The 23,824-nt window shown below is 42.2% G+C and overlaps 1 protein-coding gene across 1 annotated transcript in view; it reads right to left on the minus strand.

Moving 5' to 3' along the window:
* The window catches only part of ITGA9 (integrin subunit alpha 9), a 211,824-nt gene that overhangs the window by 44,996 nt on the left and 143,004 nt on the right, over window positions 1–23,824 (minus strand). The window contains 3 exon segments of the mRNA XM_060280592.1: window positions 467–550; window positions 4,427–4,506; window positions 5,481–5,573. Coding sequence (XP_060136575.1) covers window positions 467–550; window positions 4,427–4,506; window positions 5,481–5,573 — 257 coding nt within the window.

Genomic DNA, 23,824 nt, shown 5'->3' on the forward strand with positions numbered 1-23,824 from the left:
AGTGCCTTTATCCTACAAAAAAAGGGGGAAAGCATAAACAGAATTTTGACTGTGAAATAAAACAGAAAGGCTCATAGCAAGACCTCCTTGTGACCTGTACTATCCCAGAACATTTGACCCTAACCTTTGGTCTAGTGGCCTGAACCAAAACATGTGACTTGACCTCAGAAATAATGTCTTTCTTCTTCTTTTAGGTGGTTTACAGTGCCGTAATTAATGCCTAATGTTTCTGCACTGAGGAAGAGCAATGAAGATTGAAGCAAAATACACACACGCACAATCCTATCATCATGTCCTGCTTTCAGAGTCTGGGAAGTTAGTACAGAGGAAAGAGGCATTCTGCCCCCCAGCTTTACTTGTAAACAAGGAAAAGAATGTATTTCTTTTTCCGCCCAGATGAGATGCTTAAAATACTATGAGGAATTTTGTGTGCATGCGCATGCTCATTTGATGACCTGCTACTTACCCAGTGATGGATGAGTCCACTTCATGCATCAGGGGAACAGACAGGATGAGAGAGTTGTCATGGAGGTTGTGTTCCAAGTTCCCACTGTGTCAAAAACAGGAGAACCAAGCTTATTGTGCAAATGATTTTTGCATTACACAACCGACCAAAGGAATGCCTTGAGTCTAGTTTTGATGTTCATATATCTCAGGCACTTCCAACTCTACAATTCTGTGATTCTATGAACCCCCACAGGAGATCTGGGTTCAAATTCTCACTTAGCCATGAAAATTTGCTGTCACTGTCTCTTAGCCTAACTGACATCACAGGGTTGTTGTGGGGATAAAATGGAGAGGAGAAAATTCATGTGTATGTCACCTTGTGCTCTTTGGGGGAAAGGTAAGATATAAATGTAATTTTAAAATAAATAAAATATAAAGACTATCAAGGATAATGAAGGTGTCTCAAGCTGAGGGTGAGTGGCTGTATATATGAATATGTAAATGCTCACTTAAAAAATAGAAACCTCCTTGCTTCTACAAAGCAGATATGTAATGAAGAGTTCCATCCATTTATTTTACCTGACATGTCAGTTTCCTATGTGCAAGAACTGTCTCCATGGGGGAGCGTTCAAAAACGCAGTTACCCTACCTGAAGTCTGAAGTGATACAATTTTAAGCTTTGAATCACTTGATTCTTCTTAAAGCATAAACTGGTTCTAGTTTTGCTGTGTTAGAACCTAGAATATGGCGAAGCATTCACTGTTCTGCAGGAGAAAACAGGAAGAAGGTCCTTGCTGGGCTTAAAATAAATTATGGGGCTGAGAAATGCAGTTAACGGGCAGAACCTCTGTAAAAGTATCCTATATGCCAGGGGTGGCCAACTCCCACCAAGAGTCTGTGATCTACTACTTTCAGAATTAAAGACTGGCTGTGATCTACCCCCGTTGTTGAGCTTTTTTTAGGGAGGAAAAAAGCCCCATTTTTAGGGGTGGAAAAAAGCTTGGGGGGGGGGGGTTAGAGGGTTAGAGGCAAGGGACATACAACAATGGAGGGCGGAGTGGTGGGGCATGGCAGGAGTCAGTTTTAGCGATGCTAAGGAGAGGGAGCCAGAGATCGACTGTGATCTACCAAAACCTTGCAGGGATCTGGACATCCCTGCTATATGCTAAAGGCAAATTCATTTTCTTACGGAGTCAAAATGGCAGCATTCCATGGAGGGAGGAATTGGCAGGCTTGGGGACACCTCAAGTCTTGCAAATGTAGAAACAATATTGGGGGGAGGGGGTTAAGGGGAGGAAACCCAAAAAGACTCAACATGCTTGGTGGTCATGGAACATAGGCTGACAGTTGAAAGGGGCTGCTGGAAAATTGGGGGGGGGGGTTCACAGATATGGAATGCAATATCCTGAGATAGAACATGGCTAGCTGGCAGGCTTCCTGGCTAGGACCATTCCATACAACAGTGTCTTGTGCTTTTGAATAACTTCATACAATCCTATTTGTGCAGGGACAGAATACACAATTTACATGCTTTATTTCTGTTTTTGAAAAAAATCCTGTGTCTCATCAGCTACGCAGTCCAAAATGTCTGGAGGTCATGAGGTTGGAAAAGGCCTCTCTGGTATGCTTAGGTTGTGCAAGAGCTCCAATATTTACTCAGCAGCTTGCCACTGAATCCCCTGACTATTATCCTCTGTGTGGATAATAATACAGTCATACCTCTGGTTATGTTCGCTGCAGGTTGCCTACATCACGGGTTACGAACGCGCCAAACCGGAAGTGCCGGAACAGGTTACTTCCGAGTTCGGTGATTCGCGCATGTGCAGAAGCGCCGAATGATGTCACACGCATGCGCAGAAGCGCCAAATCACGCGATGAGCATGCGCAGATTCAGCGCTTCAGGTTGCATACTGCTCTGGATGCGAATGGGGCTCCGGAACGGATCCCGTTTGCATCCAGAGGTACCACTGTAAAAAATAATACAATCCGAGGAATAAAGTTGCAAGTAGCCTTGACCGTCTGGTGTGTTGAGCTCACTGATGGTATTCATTGGCAGCACGGATCTTGTTCCACACACCTGGTATTTCTGAAGAGTTACTTTCTTCCCCTTGAGATTCACAGAGCAACCAGTGGCTCTTTTCTCTCATCTCCCGCTGTTCTGTGTGGGGGCTGTGTTTGTGTTTTAAACAGAGGATCAAGGGTTGTTATGTTAGATGCAAGCGTGGGATTGTGCCCTTTCATGCATCTAACATCACATCTAACATCATCAAAAAGCAGAAGCAGAAGCCTATGCTTTAGAAGTGGCGGGTTCTAAGAGCCAAAGTTCATGAAGCTGAGCTGTTCATTCCCATGTGAGTTTAACTATTTCCTGTGGCTAATCACAGATGGGCTTTGCTTCTTTGTGGCTTATAATTATGGGAAGTGTGCACTGTGCATTATAGTTTTCAGCACTCTCTTTATCAAATCCCTATACACCCATTATGAGGGATCTATAGTCAAACTGAGAGCTGGCCCGAATGCTCTCCTAGCAGACTTCAGGATATCCTCGGGGGCAGAAAAACATTCAGCTCAGCAGCCTCGCGGGGGCTTTCAAGCCAGGATAGGGGGAGGCCAAAAAGCCCCCTGTAAATGCCAGCATATGGACCATCAACATCAAATAAACGCTGTCAGCTTGCTGGCTTGGATCCAATTGCATATTTCACTAGAGTGCCAGAAAGTAAGTTTTTTGTTGTTGTTTTTTTGCAGTCGTGGCTGAAAAATTAAATTTAGAATGGAATGAGTAAACCTATCCCAGCTTTGGGGTTCTCTGGATCTTGCCACGACATACAACAAGGATAAGTTGCACCATCTCAAAGTGGTCCCTAGCCAGGCAGGATCATCGATTATTCATCATGCACAAATGTGGCTGTGTTGATGTGTTGGCATTAGTCAACCTAGAGAGATCCATACCTAGAGAGATTGGAAAGAATGTTATTTGGCCTGTTTAGAGTGGTGCTTGGAAAAGGAATAATGCCTTTTTGTGCTGTATCTTAGGTCATTACAGAACAGGGACAAGTTAAGCCAACGCATCAAGTTATTCTTTATGAGCTATTATCAGGTTTAATGTCACAATCCCTTGGCACCACAAAAGTTGTGCGGATCTTAATAAATCATGTATGAAATCATGTTCTGTGTTTTCCCTCACTGGTCTAAGCAGAGAGTTTCAGTAATGAACGTGGTAATGACAGGGATACCTCTGAGGCAAGTCCTAGCAACTGCTTGATTGTCCCGCTCTCAAAACCTTTCACTTTTTTTTCTTTCTCATCAGGAAATCAGCAAATGGCTGCGAGAAAACCTGTGCTTTGAACACAAAAAACCAAAATGCCATGTAAAACCACCACAAAAATGTAGGGTTGGCATGGTGCATAACTCATATCCAGAATAGAAAAAATAGGATCCACACTGGAGAGAGCCCAGGGATGCAATTTCCCACAGCACCAGGAAAGCGAAATAAATGGCCCATTTTAAAAGCATTCAAGGCTACATTCGAGGAATTAGCAACGTGGGAATGGACTGTCTCAGTCACTTGAGACGCTAAATTATATTACATCACTGACCATTTATGTTCTTCCTTAAAAGGAGAGCAAAGATTCTTTGTTATATGCTGGTTTTAATCCTTCCAGGACTCTGCCTGCATCCTGAGTGCTGTGTCTTTCTGAATAGTCTTATCATCTATACACATACCAGTATTTAAACCTTGGCCCCTCTGCAAATGGCATGCTAAAGCGTTAACCATTTTGCATCTTTAAAAAAAAAATTGAAAGAAAAGGAAGAAATTGGTGCCAGCATTCGATAAATATTTTCCTCCAAATATGTCCATATCTAGCTAAGGATGAACAAGTCAGTCTGTTCAGTCCCATGCCAGTTTTTTCTCTCTCTATAAAACCATCCCATCCTTTTTCTGCATCTGCCTGAAGATTAAAAGTGAAATATACTTTACCTCTGAGCAGTGACAAGGAATGAGAGAACATCCTCTTCCCCAGACAAATGACTAGTATCAAAGATGACGCTGAACTCATACTAGGAGGGGGAAAGAAAATAGTGTTTAGCACTTTGTGGATCTTGTTCTGGATATGAACCATATTGGAATTAAATACATTTCTTCTGTGACATTGCTGCCATTTCTCTAAAATGCATACATTTAGCACCATTTGAAATGCCCAAATCTTTCACAGGTAAAGAGCCATAGTTGTTTTTCTATGCATAATCAACGTAACCTGCGTGCATTACTCACATACGCAAGTACAGACAGGAACTCATATCCAACATTGGAAGAATGGTTCCTCTCTGTACCAGTGTATGCCATTAAATGTGGGCAAACACAAAGCAGCTACATTGCTGTCCCACGAGACGAGCTCCCCTCCCAGGTTCAAGAAACCGGGAACAGCAAGGAAAGGGAAATAACTAAGAACTGAAGAATTCAAAATAGATTCGGCAATTGGCTTCACCGGTTGTACACAGAGAACCCAGCTTCGAAACATCCAGCAGCACTGTCGGAATGAAAGGCTATAGGCCCACTAGCTAACTGAAAAAATATGACAAATAAAAACTCGGAATGAAAAAATAATATCACCATTTATTTTCATTGGCTCTGCGTTGCATAGTGTGTATCTGAACATTACATACTTTGAATAGGAGACAATACATGATAAAGCAGGGCAGCTAAGGACAGAAATGGCGGACTGCTCTCCTCCAAATGTCAGCCAAGGAAGCTTCATAGCATTATTTTCTGGCCGCCATAAAGAACTCACATTAGAATTCCCAGTCAGCTTCTATTAGGGCTCTGTGGCTACGAACAGCCGCCACAGAACTACCACTGAACTTTGTTTGGTGAGGAAAGACCAGTGGCACTTCACAGCGAGAGCAGAGCGGTGACCACAGCACCTCTGTGGTCAAGGCGCAAAGCCATGCTGTGTTTGCAAAGCAGTCAAAGACCCAAAGGTCCACTTGTTACACAGGGAAGCTCACAGCTACTGAAAACCATAACTCTTTACCTTTGACTTTGATCTCATGAAGGGGAAGCCCACACTGCATTTCAGAAAGTCAGAGTCTGGCTCCAGCAACTCGCAAGCAATGCCCATCTCATCCTGAAAAAGGGGGGGAAACGAGGAAATTCTTCAGTACATGAAACTGTGGTGGAGAGAAGAAAACATTGGGCTGTATCCAGACAAAGTTAGACGCACTTTATTCCCAACGAAATCAGTGGGATTTAACTGAGTCAATCAACAGACCTCACAATAAGACTTGCATATCCATTAATATATATAACACTAATATTAGGCAAGCGCCTTTGCTGTATTGCTTTCAACATGTGCTAAAAATTTACTTGTTTAGGCAAACCCCAGACATGTAATTTTAACATGCATTGTTATTATGTACTGTATACTTTCTTTCTTTTTTATCAATTTTTGGGACGCCTTTTTTACATTTGTTTTAACTGTATTTTCAATTAATATTTTATACTATTTTATATAAACTGATTAGAGTTTTTGGTTGTTGATTAATCAGTATATAAATCTAGTTAAACAAACAAACAAATTTAAGATTAGATACAATACCAAATAACTATCTAACGGTAAAGAAACATAGTGACATTTATTTGGACAAGATCTTAGCTCGTGACTTTGTTGCTCTCAACAGGAATTTAGTAACGTTTCTATAACAGTCACAGAGAAGAAGGGAAGCATAGCATTATTGAAAGGTTTTCCAGGTTACAAAATGGTTACTAAGTGGTTAAATGACCACAGTAAGAGCACAGTACAGCTAGGTTATTTACTTTTCGTTTGCAAAGTTGACTGCAAAGCTTAGCTATCAAGTGCATGAGGGAAAGTATGTCTCCTTAATTTGTCTTGAACACCTTCCGCTGACTCCCTGTGATGGAACAGTGGTCTGCAACTCCCTTCCTCCCTAACTAAGCCACCCTCAGGTATCCATCAGGTCCCATTGGCTCCTGCTTATGGTCAGGACAGGAAGCTTGCACACCAACCCAGTTATTTTCTAAGTGTGTTTCACCAACACTTGGGCTCAATATCTAAGGCTTAATCGTTATTAAAACTGAGCCATTTTGGTTTGAGCAAAACCTAAAAAGGATGTAGCTGAATATACTCGCTCCACACATCCAAGGGCCCCCTATTTTCAGAAATTAAAAGACCATCTGAGAGGTTTTAGAAAATGCCTCCATATAATCTTGTCAAGGCCTACCAGCTAGGCTGATCACCACCCAACAGCCTACAATGGTTTTCCAGGGATGTACTAATATGATGTTTGGTTTCGCGTTAACCTAAACTCCCACATTACTTCTCTTGTAGTATTTCCATTTGTATTCTCAGTAGTTTAACAGAGCTATGGCTACCTTAGGAGAACATGATCCAGATTTTAATTGAAAGAATGCTGCAGAAAAATGTTTCGCTGAAGAACATGAACTTCTGTAAGTTACCGTATATGCATGCACACTGCCTAGGACAGTTTAGAATCAAATCTTGTTCCGTTGCACATACTGGGAACAAAGCCACCAGATTATACAAAGTCAAACTATGGATCTTGTACACCAATGAGCAAAAGAGAGCAACCATAACTCAGTGGGGGAGCTCATACTTTGCATGGAAATTTCAAATAAGAAACATTTCCTGGACAAAATGCAAGTGTTTTTTTAAACTTACATATTTTGATAAGATCAAACAAGCTGACAGCTATGAGCATCCGGAGAGAGGAAGTTCAAAGGACAACTAAAGATAAGTAACAGTTTCTTCTGAGCATTTTGTGATGAAATAATGAGAGTCCTTTTACATTCCTTGATGCAGATTTAAAAGAACAGGATAAAATAAAATGGTAAAACGAAAAGCTTACACACTTGAGTTCTGTAAAAAGACACTATTTAATTACCCATTCATTAAAATGAATGGCAGCTAATGAAATACCCCTATTAGATATTATGAGCCCTATTCAAGTGTCCAGCCTCATCACATGAGTATGTTCGTCCTGGTCCAGACTCAATCATTCCCTATGCATGTGGGCTGTTCTCCTCTCCCAACCTTCAATCTTTACTAAAAGGTAAAGGGACCCCTGGCCATTAGGTCCAGTTGTGACCGACTCTGGGGTTGCGGTGCTCATCTTGCATTATTGGCCAAGGGAGCCGGCGTATAGCTTCCAGGTCATGTGGCCAGCATGACAAAGCCACTTCTGGCAAACCAGAGCAGCACATGGAAACGCCGTTTACCTTCCCGCTGTAGCGGTTCCTATTTATCTACTTGCACTCTGATGTGCTTTCGAACTGCTAGGTCGGCAGGAGCTGGGACCGAGCAACGGGAGCTCACCCCGTCGCAGAGATTCAAACCGCCGACCTTCTGATCGGCAAGCTCTAGGCTCTGTGGTTTAACCCACAGCGCCACCTGCGTCCCCAGTCTTTACTACAAAGATATAAAAAGACCTTCTAACTGTGTGTAGCTGAGCACTATTAGAACTCTCCTTGGAAACTCAAAAGTTCCCTGTCAACCAACCCCCTACATAAATGTAGTCCTCCCCAAGATCAAATTGAATACCTGTATAGAGCTATGCTGTTCCTCCAAAAATCTATCACATCTGACAACACTACACATGTGGATATATTTTATTTTACGGTTGGATCCAGGCTTAAGTTATAGCAGTTCTCAAGTTAGCGTCAACTAACCTGCTCTGTTGATTTCAGTGGAGCTAAAGGATGAAGGTCTGGACCCAACACATCATTTATGAACCACCTAACATTTTCCAGGAACTGTGCAAGTATTAAAAGACAACACAATCCCTGTCTGGAAGCTTACAATCCATTAGACATTATATAAAAGGAAAAGGGAATGGGGAAGGGGTTCCAGGGAGAAATAGATCCAGCCACTATTTCTGCATAATTCACAGAAGCGCATATGCAACCCTTGTGTCTGAGTCACTGTTTTAGAGTTTGTCAGTGCAAGAATCTCCACATTTGGTCTAGGAAGGGGAAGGGAAATTCTAACAAAATAAATAAAAAAATAAGGAAAGAATATTTTCTTTGGCACTGGACACAGATTTCCTGCTTTCTTCCATGATCTCATTAGTAAGTGCTGAAGGCACACCCACAACTCCAATTCAGCAAATTCTGGTTTCACATCTTGGAGTCCCTGCTTGTTTTGGGAGGGCTTTTTCAATAAAATTAATTGCAGAAAAGCTCCCCCAACCCCGCTGCCGCACAGCTGAATCTATTTTTGGATCATGAGATCACAGGTGTTGACTACACAGGAAGTCTCCAAACGAAGGAAAGAAAGGGGAAAGAAACATCCCTGGGGGGGGTTTCAATATAGTTTCTCCCCCTTCCGAACTCTCCTCTACCTTTGTAACTGCAACAAGAAACATTAGCACATGGGGAAAGAATCCAGTGTCTAAAATGCTGTAAGTAATGTGTCCAAAGTGTGACAGAGAGTGTTAGATCAATCTAAATAAAACCAAGACCAGAAATCCTTGAATCAGCGTGTATATATATCTGAAGTCATGCATATGAGAAAGCTGAAGTGGTGTGGCAGGAAGGAGAATATTAGTACAGTTCCATTTGCAAGGAAATCATTTTTTTAAAAAAAATCTGCAAACATTTGAAGAATTTCGAAAAATTGTTTGCATTCCTTTTCTGAAGTTAAATTAAACCTTTTACGCAACTTAACTACCAGAACTCAACCTAAGGTCAGATTTAACACCGAGTTCAGCTTTAACTCCACATAAGGTTTACCTATCATTTGACACCTTTAGATATGGGAATGCAGAGAGGGAGGGATATCAAGGACAGTCTTCTTCAAACCTTGCACAGCAGTGATTCACAAGAAGACCACCAATTGCTATGCTAGAAATTTAGAAGCATCTAAACCAAAATTGGGTCTCCATCATCCCTAACCACTGGTTCTGCTAGCTAGAGATGATGGGAGTTGTAGTCCAAAAACAGCTGGAGACCCAAGTTTGGGAAACACTGATCTAAACGGATGTAGTGAATACATTAAGAATTGAGCTCCCAGTGCATTATCAGCACACATTACTTGGGAAAATATATAAACCCTCAAACAATCAAGTTCCAAACTGAAAACACAAAAGAGCGTTTGCATGGTGAGAAAAGAGGAAGGAGGCTGCCAACAAGAGTTCAAACAGGTTTTCCTTTCATTTGTGTTGATTTCCCTACACGTTAACTCTTTCTAATTCTGCAACTGGAAAGGAAGTTACTTGAGCTAAATTGCTGTTTAGATGGGCTGGATGTGAAGAATATCCAGCCCTGTCTGTAGACAGGAAAATAAAAAAATTCCTTCAGTAGCACCTTAAAGACCAACTAAGTTTTTATTTTGGTATGAGCTTTCGTGTGCATGCACACTTCTTCAGATACAGTGAAATGGAAGTTTCCAGGCACTTATGTAGAGAAGGGGTGGGGAGGGGTGGGGATGGGGATGGGGAGGGGGGATCACTCAGAAGGGTGGTGGAAATGGGTGATTGACTGACTGATAGCTGTTGATGACCGCAAACGACTGCAAATGGTTTTGCATGAAAAAGCAAGGGTTGAGATGGCTGAAGATCGCTTATCATGTATAATGTGATAAGAACCCGATATCTCTGTTCAAACCAGGTCCCTCCATGGTTTTGAGCTTGGTGATAAGTTGCAATTCAGCAACTTCTCTTTCCAGTCTATTTCTGAAATTCTTTTGTAGTAAGACAGCTACTTTGAGATCTTGTATAGAATGTCCTGGGAGATTGAAGTGTTCTCCTACTGGTTTTTCTGTCTTCTGGTTCCTGATGTCAGATTTATGTCCATTTATCCTTTGGCGTAGGGTTTGGCCTGTTTGTCCAATATAGAGAGCTGAAGGGCACTGTTGGCATTTGATGGCATACACAATGTTAGAGGATGAGCAATTAAATAGTCCTGAGATGGTATGTTGGATGTTGTTGGGGCCAGTAATGGTGTTGTCTGGGTGTATGTGGCAGCAAAGTTGGCATCTGGGTTTATTGCAGGCTCTGGTACCAGTGTCCATGTTAAGTCTGGTGGTTGTATTATTGTGGGTGAGGAGTTGTTTAAGATTGGGTGGCTGTCTGTAGGCAATGAAAGGTCTTCCTCCCAGAGCTTGAGAAAGGGAGCGGTCATTGTCCAGGAGAGGCTGTAGATCTCTGATGATGCGTTGTACTGTTTTAGCTTGGGAGCTGTATGTGATGACTAGTGGTGTTCTGTTATTTTCTTTTTTGGGTCTGTCTTGCAGCAGGTTCTCTCTAGGTATCTGTCTGGCTCTGTTGATCTGTTGTTTAACTTCATCAGGTGGATATTTTAGTTCTAAAAAGGTTTGCTGTAGATCTCTTAGGTGAGATTCTCTGTCTGTAGAGTTGGAACAGATGCGGTTGTAACGTAAGGCCTGGCTGTATACGATGGATTGTTTGGTATGTTTGGGATGGTAGCTAGAAGCATGTAGATATGTTTGTCGGTCAGTTGGTTTTCTGTATAAGGTGGTGTCTATACGTCCATCCTGTATTTTTATAGTAGTGTCCAAAAAATGTATTTCTTGCATAGATTGGTTCATTGTTAGGTTGATGGTGGGGTGAAAGTCATTGAATGTCTGGTGGAAGGTTTCCAGGGTCTGTTGTCCATGTGTCCAGATAATAAAAATATCGTCAATGTATCGCAGGTACAGGAGAGGTTTGAGTGGGTAGGAGTTAAGGAAACGTTGTTCTAAATCTGCCATGAAGATGTTGGCATACTGTGGGGCCATGCGGGTGCCCATGGCTGTGCCGCTGATCTGGAGGAACAGGTCATCACCAAATTTGAAGTGGTTGTGGGTAAGGACAAAGTGGCAGAGTTTGGTAGCAAAGTCCGCTGTGGTTTTATCTGAAATGGTGTTCCTTATGGCTTGTAAACCATCATTGTGTGGGATGTTGGTATATAGAGATTCCACATCCATAGTGGCTAGTATAGTATTGTTAGGAAGATTGTTCAAATATTGTATTTTCCTCAGAAAATCTGTGGTGTCACGTACGTAGCTGGGAGCACTGATAGCATATGGTTTCAGAACAGAGTCCATATAGCCGGAAACACCCACTGTAATGGTGCCAATACCTGAGATGATGGGGCGTCCTGGGTTTCCTGGTTTGTGTATTTTGGGTAGAAGATAGAAAGTTCCTGGCCGAGGTTCCGCTGGTGTGTTTGTGAGGATCTGTTCTTGGATGTGTAGGGGTAGCTCCTTAATAATCTTGTTCAGTTCTTTTTTGTATGCTTGTGTGGGGTCTGAGTCCAATTTCATGTAAAAGGCAGTATTGGAAAGTTGTCTGTGGGCCTCTTGGATGTAATCAGTTTTGTTCATGATGACGACAGCTCCACCCTTGTCTGCCTCTTTAATTATAATGTCTGGGTTGTTCCTGAGATTTTCCATGGCTCTCCTTTCAGCATGGTTTAGATTTTGTTGTAAGCGATGGTGTTTTCTGGTCACATCCGTTTGGATTCTGTGGCGGAAGCATTCGATGTACAGATCTAGTGTGGTATTGCGTCCATCAGGAGGGGTCCATGTGGAGTCCCTTTTTGTGTAACTTCTTTTCGGTGGTAGTTGGTGGTCAATGTTCTGTTCATTGATGCGTTTGGAGGGTGATGGTTGTTCCCCAGTAAGTTGAGAGGTGTTGTGTTGTGGGGATGTAGTTTGTTCTACTTTGTCTTGTTCTTGTGTGTGATGAAAATACTCCTTCAGGCGTAAACGGCGGAAAAATGCTTCCAGGTCCCCGCAGAACTGAATCATGTGTTGGGATTTGGCAGGGCAGAATGATAGTCCCCGTGAAAGGACGGATTCCTCAGCTGGGCTGAGTGTTTGCTGTGAAAGATTGACAATGTTGTTGATCTTGTTTTGATTGGTGGCCTGTAGGTTGGAAAGGTTGCAGAGTTTTTTATTTTTCTGGTTCTTCAGTAACTCCAGTTGAGAGTGGTAAATGGTTTGTTTTTCCTTGTGGAACTTCTGCCAGGCCGGGTGATTCCTGATGGAGTTCTCCAGTGCAGAGAGTTCCTCCTTTATTAACTTCTGTTTGGAATACAGAACGCCGATAAGATGTTTCAGCAGTTTCTTAGATAAAGTGTGGCATAGTTTTCTGGCATATTCTGTGGGATAAGTTGATTGAAGAGGGTTCTTAATTCTAAGACCCTTAGGTACAATGTCCAGGTTTTTGCATTTAGATAGAAAGAGGATGTCAGTTTGTACCTGGGCAAGTTGCTATCAGTGCTCCCAGCTACGTACGTGACACCACAGATTTTCTGAGGAAAATACAATATTTGAACAATCTTCCTAACAATACTATACTAGCCACTATGGATGTGGAATCTCTATATACCAACATCCCACACAATGATGGTTTACAAGCCATAAGGAACACCATTTCAGATAAAACCACAGCGGACTTTGCTACCAAACTCTGCCACTTTGTCCTTACCCACAACCACTTCAAATTTGGTGATGACCTGTTCCTCCAGATCAGCGGCACAGCCATGGGCACCCGCATGGCCCCACAGTATGCCAACATCTTCATGGCAGATTTAGAACAACGTTTCCTTAACTCCTACCCACTCAAACCTCTCCTGTACCTGCGATACATTGACGATATTTTTATTATCTGGACACATGGACAACAGACCCTGGAAACCTTCCACCAGACATTCAATGACTTTCACCCCACCATCAACCTAACAATGAACCAATCTATGCAAGAAATACATTTTTTGGACACTACTATAAAAATACAGGATGGACGTATAGACACCACCTTATACAGAAAACCAACTGACCGACAAACATATCTACATGCTTCTAGCTACCATCCCAAACATACCAAACAATCCATCGTATACAGCCAGGCCTTACGTTACAACCGCATCTGTTCCAACTCTACAGACAGAGAATCTCACCTAAGAGATCTACAGCAAACCTTTTTAGAACTAAAATATCCACCTGATGAAGTTAAACAACAGATCAACAGAGCCAGACAGATACCTAGAGAGAACCTGCTGCAAGACAGACCCAAAAAAGAAAATAACAGAACACCACTAGTCATCACATACAGCTCCCAAGCTAAAACAGTACAACGCATCATCAGAGATCTACAGCCTCTCCTGGACAATGACCGCTCCCTTTCTCAAGCTCTGGAAGACCTTTCATTGCCTACAGACAGCCACCCAATCTTAAACAACTCCTCACCCACAATAATACAACCACCAGACTTAACATGGACACTGGTACCAGAGCCTGCAATAAACCCAGATGCCAACTTTGCTGCCACATACACCCAGACAACACCATTACTGGCCCCAACAACATCCAACATACCATCTCAGGACTATTTAATTGCTCATCCTCTAACATTGTGTATGCCATCAAATGCCAACAGTGCCCTTCAGCTCTCTATATTGGACAAACAGGCCAAACCCTACGCCAAAGGATAAATGGACATAAATCTGACATCAGGAACCAGAAGACAGAAAAACCAGTAGGAGAACACTTCAATCTCCCAGGACATTCTATACAAGATCTCAAAGTAGCTGTCTTACTACAAAAGAATTTCAGAAATAGACTGGAAAGAGAAGTTGCTGAATTGCAACTTATCACCAAGCTCAAAACCATGGAGGGACCTGGTTTGAACAGAGATATCGGGTTCTTATCACATTATACATGATAAGCGATCTTCAGCCATCTCAACCCTTGCTTTTTCATGCAAAACCATTTGCAGTCGTTTGCGGTCATCAACAGCTATCAGTCAGTCAATCACCCATTTCCACCACCCTTCTGAGTGATCCCCCCTCCCCATCCCCATCCCCACCCCTCCCCACCCCTTCTCTACATAAGTGCCTGGAAACTTCCATTTCACTGTATCTGAAGAAGTGTGCATGCACACGAAAGCTCATACCAAAATAAAAACTTAGTTGGTCTTTAAGGTGCTACTGAAGGAATTTTTTTATTTTACTTCGATCCAGACCAACACGGCTACCTACCTGTAATGTAGACAGGAAGTTCTGGAAATGTGCGTGTGCGTGAGTGTTTTTTTGAAGAAGAAAAAACAGAAATCAAAAGATGCTTGTGAATTTTGCAGAGCAGCTCTGCAGATGCAAGGTTCTGAATTATTGCTCAGGATAAGCAACTAAATGTCTCTGTGTTTATCCAAGACAAGCAGCCAAAAACCTTTATGGGTTCTCTCATTGCTGTTTGTAATACTGAATGCCATTTTAACTCAAAGGTGGAGCTACTTCTGCATTTCTCTTCGCATGCTCTCTGGGACAGATGCTGATGTAAGATTATCATCAGCACAAATACTAGTTCATTTCTACCAAAAAAGGAGAAGTCTGTTCCCTCTGCAAGTCAGGTTCTTGTGATAAAATGCCATTAAAGCTAGAGGATTCTAACAGAGGCTCCCTTAAGAAAGCCCTGGCGAGAGTCTCGTTTTGGACTCGCTTGTGTTTTCTCTGTCTTTTGAAATCCTTCTTTGACTTCTTTCCTTTTAAGAGAGATGAAGCTATTATTTCTCCAAAGGACCGAATTTATCACCAATTCAGTTATCATGTCAAGGAAGGAATTACATCTGACGCAGCTAAAGAGCAAAGTCTATTTTGGTAGTTCGGTCAAAATGCACGAGGCAAAACCTGAAAGCTTAAAAGAGAATAAGTTCTCAGATTAAAGATGGGAGACATCTCGCCACTTTAATAATACATTTTTTTAAAAGGTTGACTGGTAGAGCATTAATGAATATCAGTGCAAAGAACTAAGTGGGATGAGGGAGATGAACAGGAAGATATGTGTGTAGCCCTACTCAACAGATCCAATTTATGAGCTGATCCAATGTGCCTTGCTCCACCTGTCATACGTCCTATTAGTCACACCCCTGGTGTCCAAACATGCAGTATGAAGAGGGAGGGTGTCTTCATACATTTAGCCATACTTCCACGCATGATCGGGATTCCAGGTGGCATGGGATTGTTGCATCTTATTGCATACATCTTAGGGCAGGGCTGATCAGAGCGATCCAACATGAGAGAGGGATGAGGCTAGTGGCTGGCTGTGGCATGCACTGATTCAACTTAATTTATTCGTTTACTGAAATAATTGGCATTCAGAGAACACCAAATCAATTCACAGAACAACAGCAGTGTACAATGCTCGAAACAACGAAACTTTTGAAAGCGCAAGGGGCGGGGATGGGGAAAAAAAGAGGAAATAGTAGGAGGCATAGGAACTGGGGTGAAGATGAAAGTGTGGGAATCTTCAGGGTGGCAGGAGAGGATATATGATTAATATCCTTCCTAACTTGCGGTAGCAAGTTCCTTTACATAGCAGAGTTACATTCCCCTTTTATATGCACAGCAGATAGCTGGTTGCAGGCTCGTGTGAGCCTCTCACTATTGTACAATTCAATTTGTCTCAGATTGAATTGTATGTTCCTGGTAAATTCCCCTGAATCCCTCTTTAAAAAAAATAAAGATGCGGCAATCTTATTCAAAGTCAATAAAAGGAGTTTTCTCACATCAGTTCACAGTTGGATTCCTGAAGGCAGACTTAGTTACAAATATGTACATGTGGATCTACCCTATATGGGGGAATAATCCCAGTGATTCTGCTAGCTGAGAGCTAGCTGAGAGCTAGCAGAGCAGTCCTAGCTAGAAGCTGGTCAAACGAAGAAGGAAGTAAAGAAGAGAGAAAGGTCTGCTGCATGACTCATCCTTTTGTTACCTGGACGCCCACCTTCTATCACATGCAAAAGGAAGGATGCTCCAGCCAGGAGAAACAGAAGTTTTGACTGGCTGGACCAAACATTCCCTTGCATGTCTTCTCTAGCATTACAAGGAATGTTGTACTTGACTGCCTCTCATGCATCACATCCCACAGAAAGCAGGCACATGAAAAGGTCTTAAGGAGGTGGCGGCTTCAGCTTTGTAATTGGGCAGAAGGTGAAAAGTGTACTTAGTAGCGGCAATATGTGGGAGGAGGAAGATGCAGGTGATTCAAAGCAGGTGTACTAAAGGAGCGGAGAGGCATGAACATGGGGTGGTGGTGGAAGGGGTACAAAGTGGGACTGCAGAATGGAAGAAGTGGCCTCAGAAATGGAGTCGGGAAGGTGAACAATGGGGGGCAGTAGTTGCATTCATTCATTACCTGTCCTTCACCCTAAGGTGCTGGGATGGGTTGCAGCATTAAAAAAAATGGTAAAAATTATTTTTAAAAATCTTGTCGCATGGGGTGGGGAGGAGAAGCTATTGGGGCTTGTGGGGGAATGGCAAGAGGGACGGCAAAGAGCAGGTGTACATTGGTAAGGCAGTAAGTTTGTGAGCATCTCAAGAAGAAGACGGCTTCACCCCAGTATGGCTCCCCTTTATCACATACACAGCCCAACAAGACAATGACAAAAACCCACCAACAGCATACAAATCAATATGGCTAACCTGATCCAAAACACCCACCCACCCCACTCACACACGAAACAAAGACCACCACAGCCAACCACAAAAGAACAACCATACCCTAGGCCAACCCCAACATCTCTCACCACCAAAGGAACACAAGCGAATAGCAGAAAACCTGCATAAGTGATGCTGACAAAAAAACCCACATATATTAAGTAAAATAGAAACATTGTCATCTGACCCCACCCCCACCCATCTTTCCCCATCTACCTCTTTCCCCCTTTTCTTCCCAATGTCTCAACAAATAAAACTGATTTGTAAAAATGTTACGAGAGACATTGCACATATTTTTGTAAATCAAGAAAATCTTTAATTGAAAAAATGCATTGCTTTGTAATCACCAAAAAGAGAAAAATGATCAGAATTAAAATCTTACACTTTTGGTAAACACAACTGTAAGCACAGGAAGTTGATATATGTGCTTTGAGGTTTTAACAGGAATAGCTAGTAGAAGCTTCAAGAATCGTCTGCCATTCTATAATTTAAAATGAATCCAGAACAGGACTTAAACCTTTGCTTCTGGATCACAAGTGTTATGCTGGAAAAGTGCCACTCTTTTTTTTTAATCAGTTGTATGTACACCTTGGGGACGCGGGTGGCGCTGTGGGTTAAACCACAGAGCCTAGGGCTTGCTGATCAGAAGGTCGGCGGTTTGAATCCCCATGACGGGGTGAGCTCCCATTGCTCGGTCCCAGCTCCTGCCAACCTAGCAGTTCGAAAGCACGTCAAAGTGCAAGTAGATAAATAGGTACCTAAATGGCGTTTCCATGTGCTGCTCTGGTTTGCCAGAAGCGGCTTTGTCATGCTGGCCACATGACCTGGAAGCTGTACGCCGGCTCCCTCAGCCAATAACGCGAGATGAGCGCCGCAACCCCAGGGTTGGTCACGACTGGACCTAATGGTCAGGGGTCCCTTTACCTTTTATGCACACCTTGCACAGTGAGACACATAGGAAGACGATGCGTTGCAACTGCATGGGTCATTTTTTTACAATGGTTCTACACCGGTGTGCACACCTGAACTCCATGCTGCGAATTAAATAAAGACTGGTGTAATCTCTGGGCTGTTGTCTATGTGGCGTTACTAAAAGCTATTGCACAAAGATCAGCTTCTCAGTTTGGATTTAGGGAACATGACATGGAGAGGGGGGTGGGGCTATTTTATAAAGAACACAGGGCTGTCACTGAAAATGTCAGCCCCGTGAATTATCTGCATCGTTTTCTCTCCTGTAAAATATGTAGCACCAATTGGGAGAATATAGGTGTGGCCAACGAAGCACTTAAATTTATTCAGGTTTCATCAGCTGGGGTGGGTAGGAAGCGGGTGAGACATTCTATTGTGGCTTATTAATACTTTGGTTGCGATTAACAATTTCAAAGCTCTCGCTCCATAAACACTATCACACTCCCATAGTCCATTCATTCATTAGAATGATATACGGCAAAGTTTTTAAAAGGCAACTGTGTCTTGCTGCCAAGGAAAAGAAACTCCATTTCTTAAGAGCCAAAACTAATAACTTCTCACATACTGTGAAAGGCCAGAGAGAAGCCTCTTTACAGAACTTACTTTGTATGGAACAGATCAGACACTGTTTCATAGATTTCATAGGGCTATAGAGTTGGAAGGGAACTTAGGGTCATCTAGTCCAACCCGCTAAAATGCAGGAATCTCAACATGTAGACCCCCCCCCATCCAGTTTGAAACCATACTGGACCCTGCTTAGTTTTGAATTAGTATTAATGGCTAGTCTTTATATACAATCCACACCTGACAAAGGGAGAAACTATTTTGCGGAGATCTTTCTTGATTTAAATCCTAACAATTTAATTTTGTATGATCTTCTCCTGTAAATACTGGAAAGGACCAGTTACCAGCACTACACTGGTTACATTATGAAAATAAATTTTGCTAATATTCAAGGCATTCAAATTTAGCTGGCCTTGTTCATACGTAATGCTAAGACAAACCATGGGTTAGTGAGAATGAACACGGATATATATTTTCAAATAATGCACACTCACTCTTGCATTTAGAAAGCCTTTAAGGGAGGGAGATAGGGCAGCTGACAAACTACTGGAAGCTGAGCTGAAACTTGTCTTTGATTTTGCCAAATCCAGATCTGCAGGCCAGCTTTAACCACTAGACTTCAAAGCCCTTCTTGATGCACAGAGAAAGACCACAAGAAGTTATCAGAAAGTCGATTCACATGTTAGCTGAAGAGAGAAATAAAGAGTTAAGGGACTAACGTGGGACTGACAAGACCATGGAAAAGGAGGCTGTCAAAATGATATTTAAGATAAATGAGCTTCCTCTGCTTGCCCCTTTAATCTGAGCCTAATCCTTTTAAAACCAGGATATCTGCAACCAGTTACAGTAGATGCAGTAGGTTCTTACATCTCAAGGTCAAACAAATCCCAAGCAGCTGAATTTCTTATATATATATATAAAAACTTATAACAGCAACTCCCCAGTGAAAAATAAAAAGGAAATAGCAGCTGATCAAGGATGCATTTTCTAGAAATCTAAATGCCGCAGATGGGCCATAAATGAACTACATTTTAGAAGATAAATCTGTTGTTTTTTTTTAAAAAAGTAACACTAATTATAGGCAGAGGAATAGGAGATGGCAGTGCATGAATGAATGACACAGTGATCCTATGCTGTTGCCTTTTTCCTGTATAAATCAGCTTCGGTTATGGCCAAAATGACTATACATATTAGAAATGAGATGAGGGTTATTTGTGTGTATGTGTTCATGTAGAAAACCACCTCCTTCCCTAGTATAAGCTCAGACAAAATGAAGGCAACTGCATGGAGCGTAGAAAAGAACATCCCTTTCAATACGAAGACCACAAATCTTCTTAATTGCACCTTTGAATCTGTTAAATAAAAACCCTTAAATCTCTCCTAAGGAGTAAATGCCTGACCAAATGGAATGAGAGCACGTAAGACAGGAAATCAGGCCTGTTTGTACAAAACAGACATGCCCCAAATTACACGGTGGCATGTCCAACTTGGAAAAGATAGCTTTTTGGAATTACCACAACGACGATTATGGATTGACCAGAAGTTATGTGTTGTGCATGTGGATGTCATATTGCTATAACATTTCAGGTCAAGTCTTTCTTTGTCAGTATTCTAAGGCCTGGTCTACACAACGCAGCAGGATGAGGCAGCAGAATAGACTGTACCGCTTCAGATTATTTGCAGACAGGTTTTTATTACATGGAGCGAGATATTTGCAACTGGTATGGCCCACTTTTAATTTAACATGGTACAGTCCCTCCCACTTCATTCTGCAGCTTGGTGTACACATACCCTCCAACATTTATCCAATTAAAATAGGAACGTCCTATTCCATGATTATACACACACACACCACTCTGGACGGCTTCCAACATATATGAAAACATTAAACATAAAAAACACTTCCCTATATAGGGCTGCCTTCAGTTGTATTCTAAAGGCTCCTTGGCTTGGAGGGTCGCAAAAATCCATACCCTCCAATGAAAATAGGGACGCCCTAAGGAAAAGCAGGACATTCCGGGATCAGAAACAGGAATGGCTTCTGTAAATCTGGGAACTGTCCTTGGGAAACAGGGACTGTTGTACATGAATCAGCCACACACTTCTTCAAAAATACCTGCTGAGACATGGGTTGGGGTTTTTTTTCCAGTTGTAGATGTGTCTAATTAAGTCTGTCATGCAAAATGCATAGGATTTGAAAAAAAGCCAAACTATCTCTCAACTGAGCATCATTATTTTATTACTGTGAAGCTGCATGGAAGTTTAACCCATTTCTGCCCGCTTCTAATAACTCAGCAGCCTAACAATTCTGCACTGTAACTACGTAGTTTTCAAATGATTTAGTGTCACCTCTGTTAGGCAGATAGGAGCCATATGAAATGGGATATCTAAAATGGGATAGCAAAACAGATGCAACTCTTGAAGTTGAAATGCCAAGCATTCAACATTAGGGCTCTAGTACATGTAGCAGTTGTACAAATGGGGGGATTTTTTTTGCTAGGGCAGCTTTTTAACCTTCTTGGAACATGACATGCTATCAACATAATCATAAAAAGTATCAGTTCTAATCTTAAGAGGCTGACCACTCATCTTAAAACTTGAAGATAACATTTAGCATGTAATAAAATACTGTGTTCTAGAACACAATCCTATATAGTTCTGTCCAAAGATAGAAGAAGAAGAAGAAGAAGAAGAAGAAGAAGAAGAAGAAGAAGAAGAAGAAGAAGAAGAAGAAGAAGAAGAAGAGGAAGAAGAAGAAGAAGAAGAGGAGGAGGAGGAGGAGGAGGAGGAGGAGGAGGAGGAGGAGGAGGAGGAGGAGGAGGAGGAGTTTGGATTTGATATCCCGCTTCATCAAAGTGGCTAACAATCTCCTTTCTCTTCCTCCCCCACAACAACCCTCTGTGAGGTGAGTGGGGCTGAGAGACTTCAGAGAAATGTGACTAGCCCAAGGTCACCCAGCAGCTGCATGTGGAGGAGCGGAGACATGAACCCTGTTCCCCAGATTATGAGTCTACTACTCTTAACCACTACACCACACTGGTTCCATTGGACTTACTCCCACGTAAGCAGGTTTGGAATTGCAGTGTCAATGTAGAGCATGATATGTTTTGATTGATTACAAGGATTACCCATTCTCATAATCTGCCTGCACTTAAAAATTTAATGCATTTTTTAAATCAAATAACTGAATCCACTCTAGGCTGCTATAACTTGAACCATTTACCACCAGGCGGTAGCTTTTATTGGAAGCTTTTTCATCACAGAAGGCTCAAAGGTGTTTGTAGCACATACAAATGATACTGTGTTACACGGCCAGACTTAAACCTAGTTCTTATTGAAGAGGGAACCTGGGGGCAGGGGTGATGGAAACTCCTTCACAGAATAACAGTCCTACTCGTGAGAAGACTAGGCAAGAGCAACATCTGGCTTTTGTTAGGAAAAGCGCCCACCTGCACTCTGAAGCCACAGGCTTATCACTTTCATGAGAACTTTAGTGTTTGGTTACTTGGTCATGATTGCTTTGAGACAAGAATCCTCCATGAGCTGATAAATTTTTTTTATCCTGTAGTAACAACAAAGCAACTACTTTCAGTGACTGGCCAAACAATGGCTCAGTTCCTCACCTGGACTACTGGTCCACTTTCCTTGCATTCCAGGTCTTTCCCATCATGATCCCTCTCTCTCTCACACACACCCTCCTCGAGCCAGCAGGGACAGCTCCTTTACCCTCAACCAAATTCCACCTACCCTCAACCAAATTCCACTTGGCTTCAGATTTGACTTGAAAGACACTACAGTAAATGTCCCATGGACCATCTAACATACTACTCATCATCTCTGCAACAGGCTTTTGCAAAATGGCAATTTTGGATTCTTTCCGGAGCAGGAACTCAGTCATTGGTACATATGGACTGAAACACTGCCTTGATGTGCCACTTCTCCAATGAGAAAACTGGCCCTGACCAAGTATTCCATATCTCCTTTGGGTAGCCTACTGAGAGTCCACCAAAGGAAAAAAATATAACAACCTATCACATTTCCAAAAAACAGCCCTAGCTGCTCTGAGTACATTTCACTTTCCCCTTACGAAACTGCTGGGGATAGGGAGTCTTAGGGAAGGAGAGTCTGAGAATACTTTATTTTTTAAATGTTTGCATCTAGGGGGTAAAGAGAGAATTTTTCCCATGCTGGCACAAGCCACAAAGATCACAGCATCAATGCTTCAGGCACTGAAATAAAACAGCAGGACTGCTTTTAGGGCACTGGGCACCTCTGGGAAGGAGTCATTGGCCAACGGCTAACCATGGTTTGTGTATCAGGAACCCCCAACAGGCTTGCTCACTTCTCATCCTCACACACACACTTTCTCTCTTCTCTGTTCATCATTATAAACATGAGAGTCCAACCCACTGCTCAATGCAAAGCCAGCAATACAGGATGCTACAGCATCCCTGGCAATGCGTATCCAGCCTCTGAGTTCCACTAGGCAGGAACCCAACTTAGCCTTCAGTCAAGGAAGGTTGCTAGTTCAGAACCCAAATTCTAGACAAAGCAGTGCTTGTAGCCAGGACATATCATATGCCAGTTAAATGCTAAGTCTGACTCTGCAACTCTTACATGGCTGATATCCTCGGCGACTTCAATAAGCAAAGCAGGACTGGGAACTTCTCCTTTTTAAAAATGTTCTTAACAAGAGGGCAGTCTGGTTTTCCGAACCTGCTACTACCAAAATGTCTAAATGAGCTAGCAAATGAAAGAGGACAATTACTGAGCAGTCCCTGTCATTACGGCATATTGATATAGAACATGTAATTGGGTGAGGCCCATTTCCAATATATATAATTATCATACTGTTGGGGTTTCAGTTCAGGGTGCCATTTATCTCTCAGCACAATCTCAAACTGCCACTCTTAAAAGCAAGCAAAAGACTCTCTGGTGTGAAAGATGCAGCTCCTTTCTAATAAAAACCGATAAACTTCTAGGTCTTGTTACAAAGAAAATAAGCCGGGAGGTCAATGTCTCCTGTTGCTGCAGAAAAAGGAGAAAGAAGGAGGCCATTAAAAGCTGTCTGTTGTTAATGACCTACAGAGGTCATTAACATTAGGCTCTTTCATTCGAACACAAGCCTGACTTCAAAAGAGTCTAGGATCCCAATTTGCTTGGAAGGGTATCACTGATTTCAGTGAAACTTCCTTCCACAAGACTGTGTCCTGTTGTTTTGCGTACTAACATACTCCAGTTGTTAACTACAAAACCAAACTGCACAAAGAAGACCAGGAGAACAGGGGAGAAAATCCTTCAAATTAACTCAGCATTCTTTGCTTAACATTTTTTTAATTTCTTTGGGTTTATTTTCAAAGGACTCACCCC

The sequence above is a fragment of the Zootoca vivipara genome, chromosome 12, assembly GCF_963506605.1.
Source record: "Zootoca vivipara chromosome 12, rZooViv1.1, whole genome shotgun sequence".
In the NCBI taxonomy this organism is placed as follows: Eukaryota; Metazoa; Chordata; class Lepidosauria; order Squamata; family Lacertidae; genus Zootoca; species Zootoca vivipara.